Genomic DNA, 18,776 nt, shown 5'->3' on the forward strand with positions numbered 1-18,776 from the left:
ACTTGGAGGATCTCGCGAGATATACAGGGATCTATATAAATGCGCGGGGGAGCGCGCGTCCTTTCCCTGGTGTGAGTCCGTCCTGCGCGACTGTTCTTTGCAACAGTGGTTGTCTATCTCCGTCCGTCTTCTCACCTGTTTAAGTGCTTGCCACCACCCCATGGAAGATTCGATGGACATGGACATGAGCCCCCTGAGGCCCCAGAACTATCTTTTCGGTAACTGCTGGAGGTTTGGAGCGAGGTCGAGCAGGGCCTGGTGGCTTTGAGGTGGGGGTGGGGAGAATGGGTAATGGAGATCTTACTGAGGCTTGGGCTGGTGGAGGAAGCTAAGCGTGCTGGAGGCCCGAGGGAGGGAGGGGCGCAGTGGGAGCCCAGGAACCTGAGGGATGGGGAGCGAGGAAGGCCGATGCCGGAGCTTGGGAAAGCCTGCGGCAGGAAGTGGGGGAATGGGAGCGGCCTGAAGCCTGGGGCCTGAGGCCTAGTGCGTGAGGGCGAGGTAGAACCGGGTGAAGGTTTGGCTTTGCCTTGGTATGCGGTAGAGCTCCGGCTTTTTCTTTGTCGAGACACGTGGGAGTTGGTATGTCTTTGATTCTAGGCCAGTATGTTTGCTGCTGGATCCCCAGGTATTGGTCCAGAAGGTCGTGTGGGCTCTTGGGGAGGCCTGAGCCTATTTTTCTGCAGAAGAGAATAGCTATAGGCTGGAGTTAGAGGCTTCGCCAGGTTTCCGGATCTCAGCGTCCAGGGCTGTATTACTGACTCTCGGTCTTGGTCTCTTGGCCGGTTGTAAGGGGGAGGGGAGGCACAGCGGGATGAGAGGAGGCCGCAACCGCTGGCAGCACGTGGTTGCCACGTGGTTGGGGGAAGGAGGAGGCGCGGGCTATACATCCGGGGCCTCCTAGTGTATGTCAACCCGGAGCCAGGGATCTTGTTGTGGCTTAATTGGAGTTGTTGGGCGGGAAACGTTAGGTGAAGTGATTGGTAGCGCTAGGGTTCTGGAGATCTTTGTGCAGTTCTTTGCACATACAGTAGTGGTAGTAATCTTCTATAGGGCTTTTTTCTGTGTCACTGCGTTAATGGTCTTAGCCCCATTTTGCAGATGACGATACTGATGTTCAGAAGTTAAGTGGCTTAAGAATTTACTTGTAGGAAATGGATGCTAGAGCCTATCCGAGACTTTGTTGCTCTGTCGGTGCTGTGTAAATAGGGTAACGAGGCTTTTTTTGTTTTCTTTTGTCTTTGGTGGGTTGGGGATGGCGGAGGCAGCCCTCTGGCAAGGGATAACCCTACTCAGCCCGCTTTTGCCTCCCACCATATGTAAGTACTGAAGGAGAGGCCTGCTTTGGTTTTCAGTCTCAGGAGGCTTATTAACTGAAAGCTTTTCCTTGTGGGCAGTCAGGCCATATCCAGGGTTTTTAACCTTGGAGTAAGTGCAAATATCGCCCCAAATTTGATTTCTTTATTTGCTGTTCTAAGACTTATTTATTGGGCAATAATATTCAAGCATGCACATCCGGTTAACTGTTACAGTGCTTATTAAATAGAATTATTTGAATTAACTCTGTTATGACAGTATTAAAACAATTTTCCCATTCCTATATGAAATGTATCTAGCATTTTAGACATTCAGCACGTTAAGGCATTACTTCTAAGTTGCTAACCAGTTTATATAAAAATATTTGTTCCTTTTATTGGAAACACCACTGGAGTATATCTTGTGCTTTAGAAGTGATTACTGAATTACTAATGTACAACACCTTCTGTTAACTTAAAGGTAATCGGAAGGCCCTTGTAACAAGGTTTGTTTGTTGGTGTTTGAGTAGGCTTCTCCCCCATTTCTAATTTGCTGCTTTTGGGGGGCAGTTTAGACAGATAATATAACTTTAAAATAGTGGGAGATTATCAACTTTGTACATTAAGTTTGGCCTCATAATGGTTAAGTAAATCTTTGAGCTGAGTTCTAGCAGCAGAATGGTTATAGTGCCTGTCTCATGTAGTGGAGAATGAGTTGGGGAAATGGAAAAGTAGAATTTATAAAGCCCTGTATGGATTTTATTTGACGTTTATAGAATTCTGTATTCAAAAAATCTGAGAAGAGATCATTTTGTCTTGCTCTCTGGAAGCTAGAATAGTAAAGTGAAAAACAAGTTTGCAAGTTATCAAAATGGTAAAGGTAATTTCAGTTTCAGTTTTCGCTCATGTTGGTTACTTTTTTCTTCATTACAGGTTGTGAATTAAAGGCTGACAAAGATTATCACTTTAAGGTGGATAATGATGAAAATGAGCACCAGTTATCTTTAAGAACGGTACTTAAAATTTCAAAATAAACTACTTAACCTTTCTTGATTTCACCCTTTTGGATCCTGTTTATCTGGCTTATGACTTTCACTGTTTTCCTGACTGCTGATAACAGCATCTTTATGATTAGTTGTTATAAGTACTGGATAATATATACACCTGTGATACAGACAGTACTGGGCATCTTTACCACTCTTCATATAGTCACATCACTTTTTAGCTTTCCTTATTTATATACTTTGCTTCATCAGTTGTGTTATAAAGCCCTCTTGTCAGTTATAATCATTTATTCCTCACTGAGACCAACCTAGCATTCAATTTGTAGTAGGTGCTCTACTGTATTTGTTAAGCTATCCATGCCATGTTTATGCATTTCTTCAAATTCGCTGAATATGAGAACTTGTGCACACGAAAACTGTAACACTTAAATTGTGCATAAATTGAAGATTAGTTTTCCATCAATGGTGATAATGAAAGGTTTATAGTTTTTTAAAAACTTTACACATTTGGGGGCAGATTGTAAAATAGCGGAAGCTTGAGGATGAGGGACTATTTTTTGTTCACAGGTCAGTTTAGGGGCTGGTGCAAAGGATGAATTGCACATTGTTGAAGCAGAGGCAATGAATTATGAAGGCAGTCCAATTAAAGTAACACTGGCAACTTTGAAAATGTCCGTACAGCCAACGGTAAGAGCACTTAAATCATACTGTGTTGAAGTAGTATAATGAGGTTTAAATCAAGAAGATGGGGAAAAGGGGGTGTTTTATTTGGCAGTTCCTTCTCCCAGTAGTCACTCGCTGCATCCTCTTGTTGGGTGGGGTGCTGAAGAACTGCTGCTTGTCTACCAGAGATGGAAAAAATTGTTTTGGGGTTCACTGGCTTGTTCATTTGGTTATGGGTTTGCCTACAATATCTTTTTTAACAACTGTAAGTCAAGTTATGAACAGGTTTATAGCAAACTTTAGCCTTTTATTGTTTTCTTCACTGTTTAGTGACCAACATTTTTCCCTTTTAGGTTTCCCTTGGAGGCTTTGAAATAACACCACCTGTAGTCTTACGGTTGAAGTGTGGTTCAGGGCCTGTGCACATTAGTGGACAGCATTTAGTAGGTATGTTTTCTTTTAATACATTCTGGTATTCTTTTTTTTTTTTTTTTTTTTTTTTTACATGGGCAGGCACCGGAAATCAAACCCAGGTCCTTGGGCATGGCAGGCAAGCATTCTTACCTGCTGAGCCACCGTGGCCCTCTGGTATTCCTTTTAATGCAGTTATTGGTTCCACATTTGGACTTGAAGTCTGCTTAATGTTAGTGCTCTTAGAATAGGTTTAATTGTGAATCTAGTATTTTAGAACTAGGAAAGCAGTGCATAAGATCTAAACTTTCAAAAAAAATTTTCTATTAAATTTTCCTTATCTGCTATTTTTCTAGTAGAAACTCAGTTTTTATACTCTTTGCTGTGTGTTACAATGTTCTGCTTTTGAGTTCTTATTTGGCTGAGTTTGGTAGTGGTTGATGAATCGTTTGCTTTTAGCTGTGGAGGAAGATGCAGAGTCAGAAGATGAAGAAGAGGATGATGTGAAACTCTTAAGTATATCTGGGAAGCGATCTGCCCCTGGAAGTGGTAGCAAGGTTCCACAGGTGAGATTTCATCTTATTGCATCTTGCTACAGATTTTTTTATTAGCATTGGCTTTTGCTCATATGAGTATGTTCTTCTTTAAGAAAAAAGTGAAACTTGCTGCTGATGAAGATGATGACGACGATGATGATGATGAAGATGATGATGAAGAGTAAGTATAATCTGCTCTTAGGAATTCTACCATCTTTGTCTGAGGGGGAGTTATTATGGAAATCATTTTGTGGATTTGAATAATAGCTGTTAGATAAGAGTTAAGTAAAGGTCAGTTACCAGTTTGGACTAAATGAGCTGAGGTTAAATGGTTCTTACTGGGACCACTCAGCCTTTTGAATGCTGCTATGCATTGTAAATCTTAAGAAGAGTAGAGTATATAGCATTTCTTGTGTGTTTGACCAGGTACTTTTCTCCTGAGAGATTTAGTGGATACTTACTATACATTATCAGGTATGGTGCTTTCTGTAGTGAACGGTTCATAATGGATTGGGTGGAAAGGGGGGAATCTGAGCTGATAGTTTAAAAAAAAAAAGTCCATTGGATGTGACAGTGAAGGCAGAAAACACAGGGAGAGGTAAAAGAATTGAATGTTTAAAAATTCACTGTACCTGTAAAACTTGTAAATGAACTCAAGATAATAACTGATGGTTGGCAGTCATTATTTTAAAAATATTTTCCTTTGATGAGAATTAAAATAACATACTTCATTAGAAAAATCGGAAATCGGTTAAGAACAAAAATGAGAAATATAGATGGTATATGTACTTACAGTTTGGATTTAGCTTTTGGTGATTTCAAGTTATCTTGGCCAACATTTGCAAATAAGTGTCCCATAGTAAATTCACTGAAACTTTGGAGACAGGCAATCCCTTTCAGAAAAGCTAGGGGTAGTACCTTATTGGTTTCTTGATTCTGCTTTGTTTTTGGAAGATTTCCTCTCTTTATAATGGGGATAATTCCTGATGTAACTAATGTAAGGGTTAAATTTGTTCCTCTCTTCCCTCGTTAAGTGTTGAATGGAAAATGATAAGTAGATGGTATCAGGGTCTAAATGGGCAAGTTTCCTTACAAGGGAGGTTAGATATGTGGAAAGTATGACAATAAATGACTTGAGTGACGAATCTTAGAAACTTGAACTGATGAGATGACAAGAGGCCAAGATCGATGAAAATGTAAAGAGATTTACGACCTCTTAAGGTTTGTTAATTGAACTGGTTAAGTGGAATTCTAAGCCTGGGGTTCCAAGGCTTAGAACCCACATAATAATAGAGAAATTGATGGTCCTTTTGTAGAGATAGAATATGGTGTGATGTTAGTAGTTGACTTGATGTTGCTGTTAGCAAGAAAAACCGAAGATCATTTATCTTGTATTAAATATTGAAAACTTAATGTGTAGCATTCTCAGATACCTTCCCCCCCCCCCTTTTTTTTATTAGGGAATGTCCTAATAGAGCTGCTCATTATATAGTTTCATAAAATCCATTGTTAATCTTGTTTCTTGTACAGGCAAAGTACATGCTGGCAGTTGGGCTCTAAGATTCTTATACTGACCAAAACACTGTTAGGAATCACGTAGAATTGTATTTACATGTGGCTATGCATAGATACTTGCTCTATTTGTAACACAAGTTTTCCTTCAATATTGGGGCAAATTGGTTTTTCATAAGCATATATGAAATGGCTACTGTCTTGTATTTAGAGGCCATGTAGTATGAAAAGAAATACATTTTGTCCAGTATGAATTCAATGGAAGTGTGAGCCAGATACCCATTCTTTGTTAGTACATACATCTGTGGTCTTTTCCTCCAGTAAGTGGGGTTTTCCTACTTTTGTCCTCAGCTTCTTTAAATAGCCTTATTGGGATGAATTCATATACATGCAGTTCTTCCAATACCATACAGTTCGGTGGGTTCTAGTATATTTAGAATTGTGCAATTCTAGAACATTTATCACCCAAAAGGAAACATTCTGTGCCCTTTAGCCATCATCTTCCCCAGCTCTGGGCAACCACTAATCTCCTTTCTGTCTGGATTTGCCTATACTAGGTATTTCATATACATGGAATCATGTGGTCTTATGACTGGCTTCTTTCCCTTAGCATCATGCTTTCAAGGTTCTTCCATGTTGTAGCATGTGTGAGTACTTTATTTTTATGGCTAAATAATCCATTTTATGAATGTATCACATATTTATTAGTTGATGGACATTGTTTTAACCTTTTCACTATTATGAACAGTGTTACCGTGAACGTTTCCAAAAGTGGCTGCACGTTTTTCATCCCTATCAGCAGTGTACAGGAGTTCCTATTTTTCTACCTCCTTGCCCGCAAGCATTCAACTTTTTAATTCTAGCCATCCTAGTGGGTGTGTGATACCTCGTTGTGGTTTTTTTCCCCCGTTGTTTAATGATATTGAGCAAGATTCTGTGTACTTATTGTGTCCATTTGTAGATCTTTGAAGAATATCTATTCAAAAGCTTTGCCTGTTTTTAAATTGGATTATTGGGGGTTTTTTAATTGAGTTTTAAGAGTTCTTTGTATCTTTCAGAAGCAAGTCGCTTTTCAGATACATGGTTTGTAAATAGTTTCTCCCATTCTATGGGAGATGAAGTCCAGTTTTCTTTGCTTTTGTCAAACCTCTGGCCAGTAAAATTTACCCATGTTTGCCTCTAGCTTCTCCCATTCTGTGGGAGATGAAGTCCAGTTTTCTTTGCTTTTGTCAAACCTCTGGCCAGTAAAATTTACCCATGTTTGCCTCTAATAGTTTTATAGGTATAATTCTTGCGTTAGATCTTTGGTCCATTTTGGCTTAACTTTTGTGTGAGGTAGAAATCCAACTTCATTCTTTTGCATGTGGGTATCCAGTTGTCTCAAGATGCATCATTTGAAGGGCTCATTCCCTCTTGATTGGTAACCCCGTTGAGAATTACTGTAGATAAGTCTGTTCTTGGACTGTCATTGATCTGTATCTCTATTCTTGTGCCAGTACCATGCTGTCTTAATTTCTGTTGGCCTTTGAAATCAAAGTGTGAGTCCTTGAATCTTTTTTGAGATTGTTTTGGCTACTATGAGTTCGAATTTCTACATGAATTGTAGGATCAGCTTATCAATATTTCTATGAAGATGCTAGCTGGGATTCTGATAGGGATTACTTTTAATCTGTAGATCAGTTTTGTGGGGAGGGGGAGTATTACCAACTTAACTATACTAAGTGTTCTGATCTATAAACGTGTGATGTCTTATGCATGTCATAAATTTCTTTTAGCTTCTCAAACTTAAATTATTTTAATGCCCTGAATGATTAAATTTGTTACAGCCTCATCTAATTTCTAGGTAGGTTTGAGAGTGTACTGGATCAGGAATAATAATTTATTTCATTTGTAGTGATGATGATGATTTTGATGATGAGGAAACGGAAGAAAAAGCTCCAGTGAAGAAAGTAAGTAGGTACAACCTTACAAGGTTGTTAGAAGTTACTAGTCACAGAAATGTTGGAAGTTTTATTAGTGTAGTTCATTTGTTTTGTAGTTAATGGAAGCTGGCTTGGAACGAGATGAGCTTAATGCTTAAAATTGTTGTAGTGAAAATTTTTCCTAATAGAGGGGTAATGTAATTTTTTTATTCATATGGCCTTCCTTCAATTCTTTGACATTTTGCAACCTCTTGTCAATAGTTTCATCTTAGCCTGATTGCTTCTTGGTTTGAAGCCGTTTTATTTGCACTGATATATGTTTATGTAAGGGTGGGGCATTGATTCAGATTCATTTCTAATTGTAGTCTATAAGAGATACTCCAGCAAAAAATGCACAGAAATCAAACCAGAATGGAAAAGACTCAAAACCATCAACACCAAGATCAAAAGTAAGTGACCACACTGATAATTAATAATTATAATAATAATTAGAATAAGTGAATTCATACAGCCAGAAACTTGAGTGTGTTTTACCACCGGCTAAGGGTAGGGTTAAGAAAGGGGGAGTTAAAGCTTAATTGGTGCAAAATTTTTATTGGGGTTGATAGGAAAAGGTCTGGTAATGGGTGGTGATGATGGTAGTGTAACATTGTGAATGAGTAACACCACTGAATTATATATATGAATGTGGCTGGGGGGAGTTTTAAGTTGTATGTTACTAAAGTAAAAATTAAAATGATTACAAATATGGGCTTTATTTAAATAGTTGAAAAAACATTAAAATTTCTATTGTGAAAGTAATTTGATAGGCTTTTAAGAGACTCGTTACAGATTTTTTCAAAGTGGTAAAATTACTACTTGTTGGAAATCATTGAAATGAGGTTGCTGGAGTTCCAGTGGAAGAAGAAGCCAACAGTTTTTTATTGGGAAGTAAACATTTCTATCGCCTAAAGTATTTTTGCTTGTTTTGTTGAAGAAGCTGTGAAAAGATAGAAACATCCAAATGGACCAGAAGTTCTCAATCCTGTCTGCATATTAGAGTCAAGTAGGAGCATTTAGAGCTCTAGGCTATCTCTAAGGAGATTATTATTTAGTTGCCTTGGGTTGTGCTCTAGGCATTAAGCTTTCTTAATTCCTGGAGGCTCTCTGGTTTCATTTTATGTTATCCTGTAAATGTGAATAATTTTAGGAAAAAATGAATAATTGCAAATATATGAATTTATAATAGCATCTTTGGTTCTGTCCTTGGTTTTACAAGGGAATATTGTAAGAATATATATGGAGAAAATCCAGCTCTGATTGGTCTTAAAAGAGCTGATGGCCTTTTGAAATCCAACTCTTTCAGGGTCAAGAATCCTTCAAAAAACAAGAAAAAACTCCTAAAACACCGAAAGGACCTAGTTCTGTAGAAGACATTAAAGCAAAAATGCAAGCAAGTATAGAAAAAGTGAGTAAAATCGTCTTAAAATTTCTATAAGATTCCCCTCTTCCAAATTGTATGTTTTGTAGTAAGATGCACTACAGTAACCAGCAGAGGGCATATGAATCTTTTATAACACTGCAAACAGCTGGAAGTCTGGCTGCTTGGCTTTATAAGTTTAAAAAGGAATTGATTATAATTTACCATAGTTTTTTTAAGAAAATTTTTTCCAGAAAATTAAGTGGTTTCTATTTTACACCAAGGTGTCATCAGTCAGTACACGTAGTACCTCAGATTTGGGAGTGCTCATGTTTATATCTAGACTTTTGTCTTTAATAGTGGAAACGTAAGAAGAAAATTCATGACTGGGGGCATAATACTAACTGAACTTTGTGTAGAGAACTCTAGGCTCGTGCAATACAAAATTGGTCTGAATGTTTGGGAGAAACCTTTAAAAGAAGCATTACGTCTATGGGTCATACATTTAGATCTCAGTTACTGTGAACAAATGTGGATGGATGAGGCAAAAGTACCAACTCCTTTCCCCACGTTTTTCCTGTGCACTAAGCTTTTCATTACTTTAGTAGATTCCTTGAGCAGCATTGAATGGATGGGAAAATGAGATAACTAAATATTTTAGAATCAGGATGTATTTTTTTAAATTTTGTTCGATTTGCACCGTAAATCTTTTAGCCATCATGATAATCACTACTTTATTTTTATTCCTGCATATCATGCTAAAATGACAGTTTTTTAAGATGAGCCCTCCCCGCCCCATTTTAATATGGTCCTATCTCCTTGGTTTAATTACAGGAACATTGAACTGTCCTGGGCACTGCTGGTAAATTAAGCCCAAAGATGGGGAGAGAAAAAGGAAACAAATATAGTCCCATACTGAGTATCATCAACAATCCAGACTGAATTCTTCTATTTTAATCTCAATCCCCTTTCCTGATTTGCCTCTCGCCCATGCCCCCTTCCAGGCTGGATGCAATCTCTTGATTTCCTAAAGCACTTTTGACTGCTGTGATTCAGTGATCCTTACTCTGCTTGCTATTATGCATTTGACTCATCTCTTAGACCATGTTTTAAACACCCTTGTATTTCTCTAGTTGCTCAATAAATATTTGAATCAAATAAAAATGTATGTGACAATAATTTAAAAATGAAAATTAGAGTGAGGTTTATTTGCTAGGTAATAGACAGTTAAATATTTTATATCATGTTTAATTCTTAATCTTTTTCATGCCATGGTCCCTTTGGCACTCTGAAGCCTTCTCAATGTTTATAAGAATTGCAAAGAAAACCAATTAAATTTAGTTATGATATAAAACAAGATTGATACTTAATACATTATATAAGATATCAAAGTAGGGAATATAGATATTTCTAGATACTTGCAATAATTATAATTTTGAAAATATTTTTGACAGTCACAGGTATTGTTAAATCCATCACTAAAAGAAATGTCAAGTTCGAGTTAGAGGTTAGGGAAATGTAATTATATAATTTACTGTAATTTCCCCCCATTAATTTAATATGTACCCTGAATTGTTGCCCAGGTTGGCATTGTGCTGGGCCTAGGTTAATTGCTGAGTGTTCCTTTAATGCTTGTGAAAGTTTGTTTTGTATTTGGTTCTGAGTTGGTAGAGGATGGTGATAAAATTGACTTACTAAGTAAAACACAAAAGGCAGCCAAGTTATGTTTTAGTGCTGGAAGAATCTTAGGTGTAGTTTATGCTTTGTATGCATACATTTGGAAAAATCTGTCAGTATCAGTGACCCACTTTGAAAGACCTAGACCCTCTTCCTGGACCTAAAAACAACTCATTCTGCTGTATTCTTAAAATGAAAGTGTTGATAGGATGAGGGATGAACTGATCCTTATAAAATAGCATATTTGAGGATTTACTAATGCTGTATCTCTGAAAAGCAATGTATTTCTATACTTATCCTTAATAATGATTTTGTCTCAATAGGGTGGTTCTCTTCCCAAAGTGGAAGCCAAGTTCATCAATTATGTGAAGAATTGCTTCCGGATGACTGACCAGGAGGTAACTGACTGGGGAGATGACTAAATCCAACATATTTATTGTGATTCTTTTACTCTTAGTTTTTAAATATTGGCTTCTTTTGAACGGTTCCTAACCACAAACAATGCTGCAGATCAAATACATGGAAATGCTTTAAGATTTAGTTGGCAGAAACTGAGAAGATAGTACATTTTCCCAGCTTTTATATAGTTGGTAAATTACCTCTTGGTCACTAAGCCCAGCTTTACTTTCGGCACTCTGTTAGATGAGGAAATGAGCTGTGGTTTTCCTTGTTGCTGCATTTGGCCGCTTAGGATAGTCTGGTCTTGGTTTTCTTGGGAGATGATGTGGAGACTGTTTCCTCTATAGATCTTATGGGAAGCATAGTTTGCTGAAATCAACATAAAGGGTAAAATCTAGAAGCAGATGCCAAACTATAGTTATTGAGGGTGGAGTGTAGTTCAGTGGTAGAATACTTGCCTGCCATGCAGGAGACCCAGGTTTGAATCTTGGCCCATGCGCTTCCCAAACAAAAAAAAACCAACAGCAAAACAAAAAATTAAACAAAGGGTGCCACAATAACGAGATGTGCATATGAAAAAAGAATGAAATGTGACCCCACTATATACAGCATACAAAAAAAGGTTATAGTTATTACTCAGTATATTTTCTTGAACCTGTTAAATTTTGTAGTCCTTATAAAAGAATTTTGTCAATAGAAAATTCACACATTTATTTCAGTCTTTTTAGTTGTGGATGCATAGTTGTAAGGGAAATTTAAAGGCCAGTAAAACTGGGTTGATAGGTATCCTGTAATCAGTTTTTCAATAAATTATAAAAATTAGATATTTGGAGCTACTGTTCTCTAACAGTGATGAGCATTTTAGGCTTTTAATGGCAGCACTACTTTTGAACCCCCAAATGCCAGAATGGAAGCGTGGTTTTGTACATTTTCTGAACAGTGGACAATTATCAAACGAAAATGTCCTTTTGAAACACGAAGTAACTCGCCATTGTTCATTCAGTGTTGAAAATGGTGAAAAGCCAGGTTGAAACCACATATACTAATGGCTAAGCTAAGAAATGTATGATTTCTTGAGCTCTAGTACTAAAGTGATAAATTTTTTATTAAGAAAAATTCAGATGAGGAAGATAAAGTTATCTCAGCAGGAGTTGTGATGGCCATTCAAACTGTAACATCAGTCTCAGCTCAAATGAGCACACCGATTACAAAATTAAAAGTGTGTTTTCAAGTGCTAGAACAAAATTTCTGCAATAATAATTCATTTAATGCCCTACCTTTTTATAGCCAAATAGAGTACTGCTTTTGGTGGGGAGAAACAAAATACAAATTTTGCTAGAATTTGTGCAAGCAATGCTTTTTCAGAGTTATCAGTATCTCTTTAGCAGTAGGATTATGCAAATTAAACTAAAACTGTGCCATTGAACTACTCTGTTGCTTAGAGGAACACTTCTAAAGTGGATACTAAGTGGATAATTTACAGATAATTCTTACCACACTTACCAAGGTTATCATTTGAAATGGATTTCATACCTTGAAGGATTTGATCCTTTCACATGTATTTTACTAAATATGCTCCCAGCATGGAAACAAGTGGAAGTGTGTTCATTTTCAGAAGGAGATGAAAATTGACAGCAATGCTTTTTTTAGACATCAGACATTTTAAAGAGTCACTGATCAAGAGATGTGGTGTAATTCTGATATGGAAAAGCAGTTTATGTCATAAAGAACGGACATGATTTCAGACAGTGTAAATTTAGTATGTATCTGAAACATTGTTACCTCAGTGTACGTATGCATAGGCAGTTAGGAATAATTTAAGTGTCTGTTTTGTATTTTTACTTGCTAAACCTTAAAGTTGATGAGGTGTGGGCCATGTTGGCAGTCCTCAAATTGTAAGTTGAGTGTATATTGGTGTAATTGATTCTGTTTACTAAGAATTGCATGATTTGATGTCTGAATTGAAGTATTTGGAATTAAGCTGTATCAGTATAAATTTCCTTGAAATCAGTTCTTACCTAGAATGTGTACCTTTTGGTAGTAGAATGAAAAACAGGTATGTTGAACTGTGCAATGAAGTGTGGTTTAATTTCCTGATGTCTATGTAGTATTGTGGTTCTTTGACCACATTTTTTTTTTCTTTTTTTTTTTTCCAGGCTATTCAAGATCTCTGGCAGTGGCGGAAGTCTCTTTAAGAAAATAGTTTCAACAGTTTGTTAAAATTTTCCGTCTTATTTCATTTCTGTAACAGTTGATATCTGGCTGTCCTTTTTATAATGCAGAGTGAAAACTTTCTCTACCGTGTCTGATAAATGTTGTCCAGGTTCCTTTGCCAAGAATGTGTTGTCCAAAATGCCTGTTTAGTTTTTAAAGATGGAACTCCACCCTTTGCTTGGTTTTAAGTATGTATGGAATGTTATGATAGGACATAGTAGTAGCCGTGGTCAGACAAATGGAAATGGTGGGGAGACAAAAAATATACATGTGAAATAAACTCAGTATTTTAATAAAGTAGCACTTTTTCTCTTTCTGTTCACTTATTTACCCTCTTTATACTTTGTCAAAGAAATAAATGTGTACATAATTAAAATATCAAATAGTATCCTAAAAACCTATTAGGAACAATCCCTGCCTTTCTAGATAATACTATTCCCCAGAATTAAATATATTTAATCAATTTTATAAATATATTGGTCTTGTTAAAGATTGAGAATTTAGTGCTCTTAAGTTTCCTCCAGATAATAGTGACACATAATTATGCTTATGTCTCCAAATGTTACATCAGACCCCCTCCCCCCATTCCGTCTGCTCACTTGCAAAGAAAATTGGGCATACTTAGAACAGTCCAGAGCAGCCTTTCTCGATTTGGGTCCCTCATCTGAACTAGAACAGAAAGAATTACTTATTTTTTCAGTATTTTCTGAGTGTGCCCAAGCATAGTACATGGGATTAGTACATTTTAGATCCATGGGAGAGAAGTGATCCAATATATGTAGGAGAACATTCAGGAGCTAATTCTTAACGACTCCCTTTTCTAGTCCAGTTTGAACTAAGTGATTGCATGATGATGGGATTTGGGGGTTGGGATGCACTGTTCTCATTCCTGTTCTGACTTATTTTGCTGCAGTGTATTCTCTGGTAGTTTTTTTTTTTTTTTTAAACATGGGCAGGCACTGGGAATCGAACCCAGGTCCTCTGGCATGGCAGGCAAACATTCTTGCCTGCTGAGCCACCGTGGCCCACCCTCTGGTAGTTTTTAAAAGGGCATGTGAGAAAAGTCTAAATCGACTCCTTGTACATCTAGAAATGTCTAGGCTGAAAGTCTTATTTCTACCTTTTTCTGCTTAGTCCAATGCTATTTTCATTTATTTTATGACTTGTTTTTCTGAGCTACTCAAGATTGCTTTATTCTTGGTGCTGTGAGGTTTCTGAAGTAATGTGCCCTGGTAGTGGTTTGTTCAGGGCCCCACCTGGACTGTGGGTCTGTAGGTTTGGGTTCTCGTTCTGATGTTTCTTGGGAGTCTCCCACCTACTCGCATCAGTTCTTTGGCTTTGTTTGATCCTCTTGGATGCTTTTCCTCATTCCTTTTTGTTTAAAATTTTAGGGAAGAGATTAGATTTTCTGACTTCTCGAATTTGTTATATTTTTTAATCTCCAGGTGTTTTTCCAAGGTTCTTTCAAGGGCTAGTCTCCGGTTAGGAGTCTGAAGAAACTCATTTTGAAGTGGTTTTGTCCATGCATGGTTAGCTCATTTTTTCCCTTTTTCTGACCCAATTTATTTTATTCTTGCATATTGATTTGGAAGGGTGGCACTTGTCTCCTGGGCTAAAAGTACCATTCATTTCATGGGGGCTGCAGATCTTTGGGATTCTCTGGAGGGAACCTCATTGGAAGGTAGGGAGAAGAAACTGGGAGTTGTACAGTTCTGTCTCATCCCAGTTTCCAGATATCGGGTTCCACTTCTGGTCACTTAAGTTTGTTGTTTCCTTCATTGGCTTTGGTCTGTTAGTTCTTTTGGGGACATTTCTTTCCTTGTGGTTTCTCTATTTTAATAGGGGCTTAATAGGTAATAAATGTTCAATCTGCTTTCTTTCACTGTGGAAAATACCTACATTTTTAAGGTCATTATATACTTGGGGGTTTAAAACCATCTACTTAAAAACTAATATAACAATCTAAATATTATTTAAAAGTTATTAGTATTCAAATAGTCCCAGAGAGAGAGATGCTACAAGATACTCCATTCAACTCGGTATACTCCCTACTGTTGCACATAACAATAGTCTGTGATAGATGGACTTTGGTAGTTTAGTGTTAGTTCAGAAGTGAGATTGAATTGTAGGTCAGTATTCAGGTTTTTTTTGGCATCTATGTTTAACCTTATTTGGGGTACTATGTGACAAGAAATCAAAAGAATTTCCCATCAAAATCAAAAGGAAAGCAATTGACCTTACTGCTTGTCCTGTTTTCTTGTATCTTCATCCTCAACTGAATAAAGCTAATTAGATCCCTCATTGAGAAAGATTCCAGGCAGGGCTTGGCTTGTTGTGTGGAAGGGCAGAGATGGGGATTTATTTTATTACGTGTCAGCTAGTTAAGTATGCTGATAATCTAAACTGATTTCCTTCCTCTTAGGTGGTGATTTTTTTTCTTTGAACAATGCAAAGTTCCCTAAGTGGAATTGACCATCTTTGGAAAGCAACAGAATTAAAGAACCTGTTATGGAAAAGAAAACACTAGATAAGATTTCTTTTGCTTTTTAAATCAAAGCATTAAGTGATAATTGATTCAGATGAGTTTGAGTTTACCTTTTTTAGTATCTGCTAATGAATAACTTTGCCTTCCCTAAAGTCAATTTGTGGAGTGAATTTTTTTGATGGCATAATACTGAGGGAATACTGTTGTTACTCTGCCAACATTTTTTTTTTAATTTACCATTTAGTAAACCCAAATCCACACTCTCTCACTTTGTACTTAACTGAAATAACATTTTTCAACGTGTTTGAGGCATTTGCTTATTTTTCAGGGTTGATAGCTTGATAGCCCAGTAATATTCAACAGTAACCATTGAGTTTGAGTATCATAAATTTAGGTTTTTAGTTTTATTTCAATTTACCGTATCAATTCTTTTTGTTGCTAAAATCTATTTTTTAGCTGATGAACTATCCCCTTCAATATTTATCACAGATGCCAGTGGTATTTGATAGCTTCTTTGCATTCTAGTGTGACAAGATATTCCATGTTTATCTTGTTCGTTTTTTTTTTTTTTTTTCAGACCTGGAATTTGCTATTTCTCCAAGGAACCCTGGTTCAGGGTCACAAATATATACTGAGCCTGTCAGTCAAAAGAAGAGGGTCTAGTCTCTGGGAATACAGAGGGAAAGTTATTTTAAAAAGTAGGAGGCTACTCCAGCCATGTTTTTACCTTAAAGCTCTGACTCATGGACTTAGAAGCAAAAGTTCCAGATTTGAATGTTGTGATGGTTCCAAGAGCTGGTTTTAAGAAAACTTTAGAACCCCAACTGGGCTAGGTCAAGGTCTATTTGTAGAAACTACTTGATCCTATTGAAGACAAAGCTGGAGACTGCTTGAGGCTACATTTCTCCTGTGTTCTGTGTTGTTCTCTATTTCTGCCTCCACAATGTTTATATTCCATAGAGTTCCCAAGTAAACTTGTGTTGAGTGTTAGATTGGAGGAGAGGTGGAAAAGTGTCAGATTGTGTTGCTGTCTTTTCGTTACATTGCCACAGACAAAATTCTAGATGCTTAGGTTTAAGAAAACAGCTTTTTGACCTGTGGGAGCTTACTTTCCATTACTTTAGCAGTCAACATACATTCTCAACTGTCCTTACCACAACCAGGAGTATTACAGATGAAAACTAAACTGCATGAAGTAAACTTGCCTAGACACCTAGAGCTGGGATTGGAAGGTGTGTGACTCCAACACCAAACCAGCACATGGACCTAACCCAACCTACTGAGCTTTTCCCTGGGCCAACAGTCATCTAACTGACCCACTGCCACTGCTGGACCTTTTGTAGTCTCTTACTCGGATCTATTATTTACTCAGCATTGGGAGAGTAGGCTTTTTAAAAAAAATTTAGAGAAGTTAAAGGTTTACAGAAAAATGCATTAAATACCTGGTTCCCATATAGCACCCTGTTAATACCTTGTGTTGATGTGGTACATGTTATAATTGGTGAAAGCACATTTTTGTAATTGTACTACTGACTATAGTCCATGGTTTAATTTAGGGTTCCCTGCAGTACAGTTTCATGGATTTTTAAATTTCTATCCTATTGCCATATATACAATACAACATTTCCCTTTTAACCACAGTTATATATTTCAGTTGTTAAGTTGTGCTATCATCACCTCCATTACCAAAATATTTCCATCATTCCAAATAGCTCTGTACATTTTTTTAAAGAAAATAAAAATAAATATACGTCCAAAACACCCCATCTCCCTCTATTGTTTCTTGTCTTTTTATTTTTTCGCAAGTTAAGTTTTTTAAAACAAACTGGATCTTGTTTTAGCTTAAACGCCTTTTGATGGGTAAATTGTTGAGCAAATTGTGGCATATCCATACTATTGAGTACTAAACACCAGAAAGGAACAACTACTGGTAAACTCAATGGATAAATCTCAGGAACATGCTAAGTGAAAGAAGCCATATGCAAGGGTATATACTATATGGTTGCATTTATATGAAGCTAGAAAAGAATCTAGGGCCTCCTGTTCAGGATTCTAGGGTTGCTTTAGGCCAGTGATGCTATGTGTTGGGTGAGAGTGGGTTGGCTGAGAAGCATAAGGGAACATTTTCGGGAGACAGAAACGTGGTTTATGTAGGTATATGTCAAATCTCTTTGAGCTGCATACATAACGATGCATTTACAAATTGTAAATTTTAAAACTAAATAATAGCGCAAAGGGTTGTTGTTTATTGTTGGCTATCCATTGCACCTAAAATCTAAACTTAGCAATGGTAGGCAGGTCATGATGAAACATTTACCTGTATTCACCCTCATCTTTTGCCACTCTTGGTAGCCTGCCAGTCACCTAGTGCTTTTTTTTTTTTTTTAACCTCAAACATTTCTTTATGTGGCTGGGTCTTGCACCTTTGGGTGTTAGCTTCAATGTTTAAGAGGTCTGACCACTGCATCCCCCTACTGTTTTCCACCATAACATCGCATCCTATTTGTTTTCCTCAAAGCACTGCTCACAAGCTAGGATTTATTTCCTGGTTTATGCTGATTGTCCATCTTCACTAGTAGAAGCTTCAGTGATTTTAGTGCAGGAACTTTAGTTCATTCGGTTCCTGACCCGTTAGGATCTCAGTAAAAAGTGAATAAATTGGTGAGCAGTGACTACCAAATTAGTGGCACATAATACGTGCTATATAAAGCTGTCATTCAGAAAAGAGCTGAGATTCATGTATATAGTAAAACAGGTAAATGAAAAGTATTTGGTGTAAAGAGAGGGAAAGAAATAATGTGGTAAGCTGACTAGAGATTTGAAGTTAAAAGACAGATTTTTGCAGGATGCCTCTTCAGCTATAAGGAATGGTCTTGTCTCCCTACTTTGTGAGGGTGTGAAGGTAAAAATAACATGGTAAAAAATAACCTGAAAACCCTAATTATGGTTATTAGTTAATAGCTAAAACTTTTGAAGACTTCATTATGTGCCAGGTTCTGGATTATCTCATTCACCACTCATGAGAGTTGTTACTGTTCCTAGTCATGTTTTGCAGATAAGGAAGCAGTCCCAGAGACTTGTTGCTGAAATTTATCAGTATATGCTAGAAGCAATATTCAAATCCAGGCCATGTGATTCTTGAGTTTATACTCGGAACTGTTCTCTTGACTTGAATTTCTTTGGTCCGTCTTATTTGTGACAGGTGAAGTCATCAAATGTACTTTTTCTGAGCACTGAAAAAATTGTGAGCGTTTTAAATGGG

The 18,776-nt window shown here is 37.1% G+C and overlaps 1 protein-coding gene across 2 annotated transcripts; it reads left to right on the top strand.

The window, feature by feature from the left end:
• The first annotated feature begins 36 nt into the window (after positions 1-36).
• Positions 37-13,329, top strand: NPM1 (nucleophosmin 1). Of its 2 annotated transcripts, XM_077137639.1 has the most exons (11): positions 39-218; positions 2,226-2,305; positions 2,864-2,983; positions 3,313-3,406; positions 3,830-3,936; positions 4,020-4,087; positions 7,313-7,367; positions 7,706-7,789; positions 8,686-8,787; positions 10,740-10,814; positions 12,972-13,329. In XM_077137639.1, exons 1-11 carry the CDS (start codon positions 161-163, stop codon positions 13,008-13,010), a joined length of 882 nt encoding a protein of 293 aa, XP_076993754.1. In that variant the 5' UTR covers positions 39-160; the 3' UTR covers positions 13,011-13,329. The 2 variants fall into 2 exon arrangements, with proteins under 2 accessions (XP_076993753.1, XP_076993754.1); XM_077137638.1 differs by lacking the exons at positions 10,740-10,814; positions 12,972-13,329 and adding an exon at positions 9,574-9,888 and having other exon boundaries at positions 37-218.
• Positions 13,330-18,776: the final 5,447 nt, after the last annotated feature.

The sequence above is a fragment of the Tamandua tetradactyla genome, chromosome 20 (assembly GCF_023851605.1).
Source record: "Tamandua tetradactyla isolate mTamTet1 chromosome 20, mTamTet1.pri, whole genome shotgun sequence".
Taxonomy (NCBI): Eukaryota; Metazoa; Chordata; class Mammalia; order Pilosa; family Myrmecophagidae; genus Tamandua; species Tamandua tetradactyla.

What these genes read in the sequence shown, in the direction of transcription:
- NPM1 (XM_077137639.1), top strand. Translation starts at nt 161, where the DNA reads ATGGAAGATTCGATGGACATGGACATGAGCCCCCTGAGGCCCCAGAAC. An exon ending in GATGAAGATGATGATGAAGA is followed by an intron (nt 4,088 to 7,312) that starts GTAAGTATAATC and finishes TTTCATTTGTAG; the next exon opens with TGATGATGATGATTTTGATG. An exon ending in TCCGGATGACTGACCAGGAG is followed by an intron (nt 10,815 to 12,971) that starts GTAACTGACTGG and finishes TTTTTTTTCCAG; the next exon opens with GCTATTCAAGATCTCTGGCA.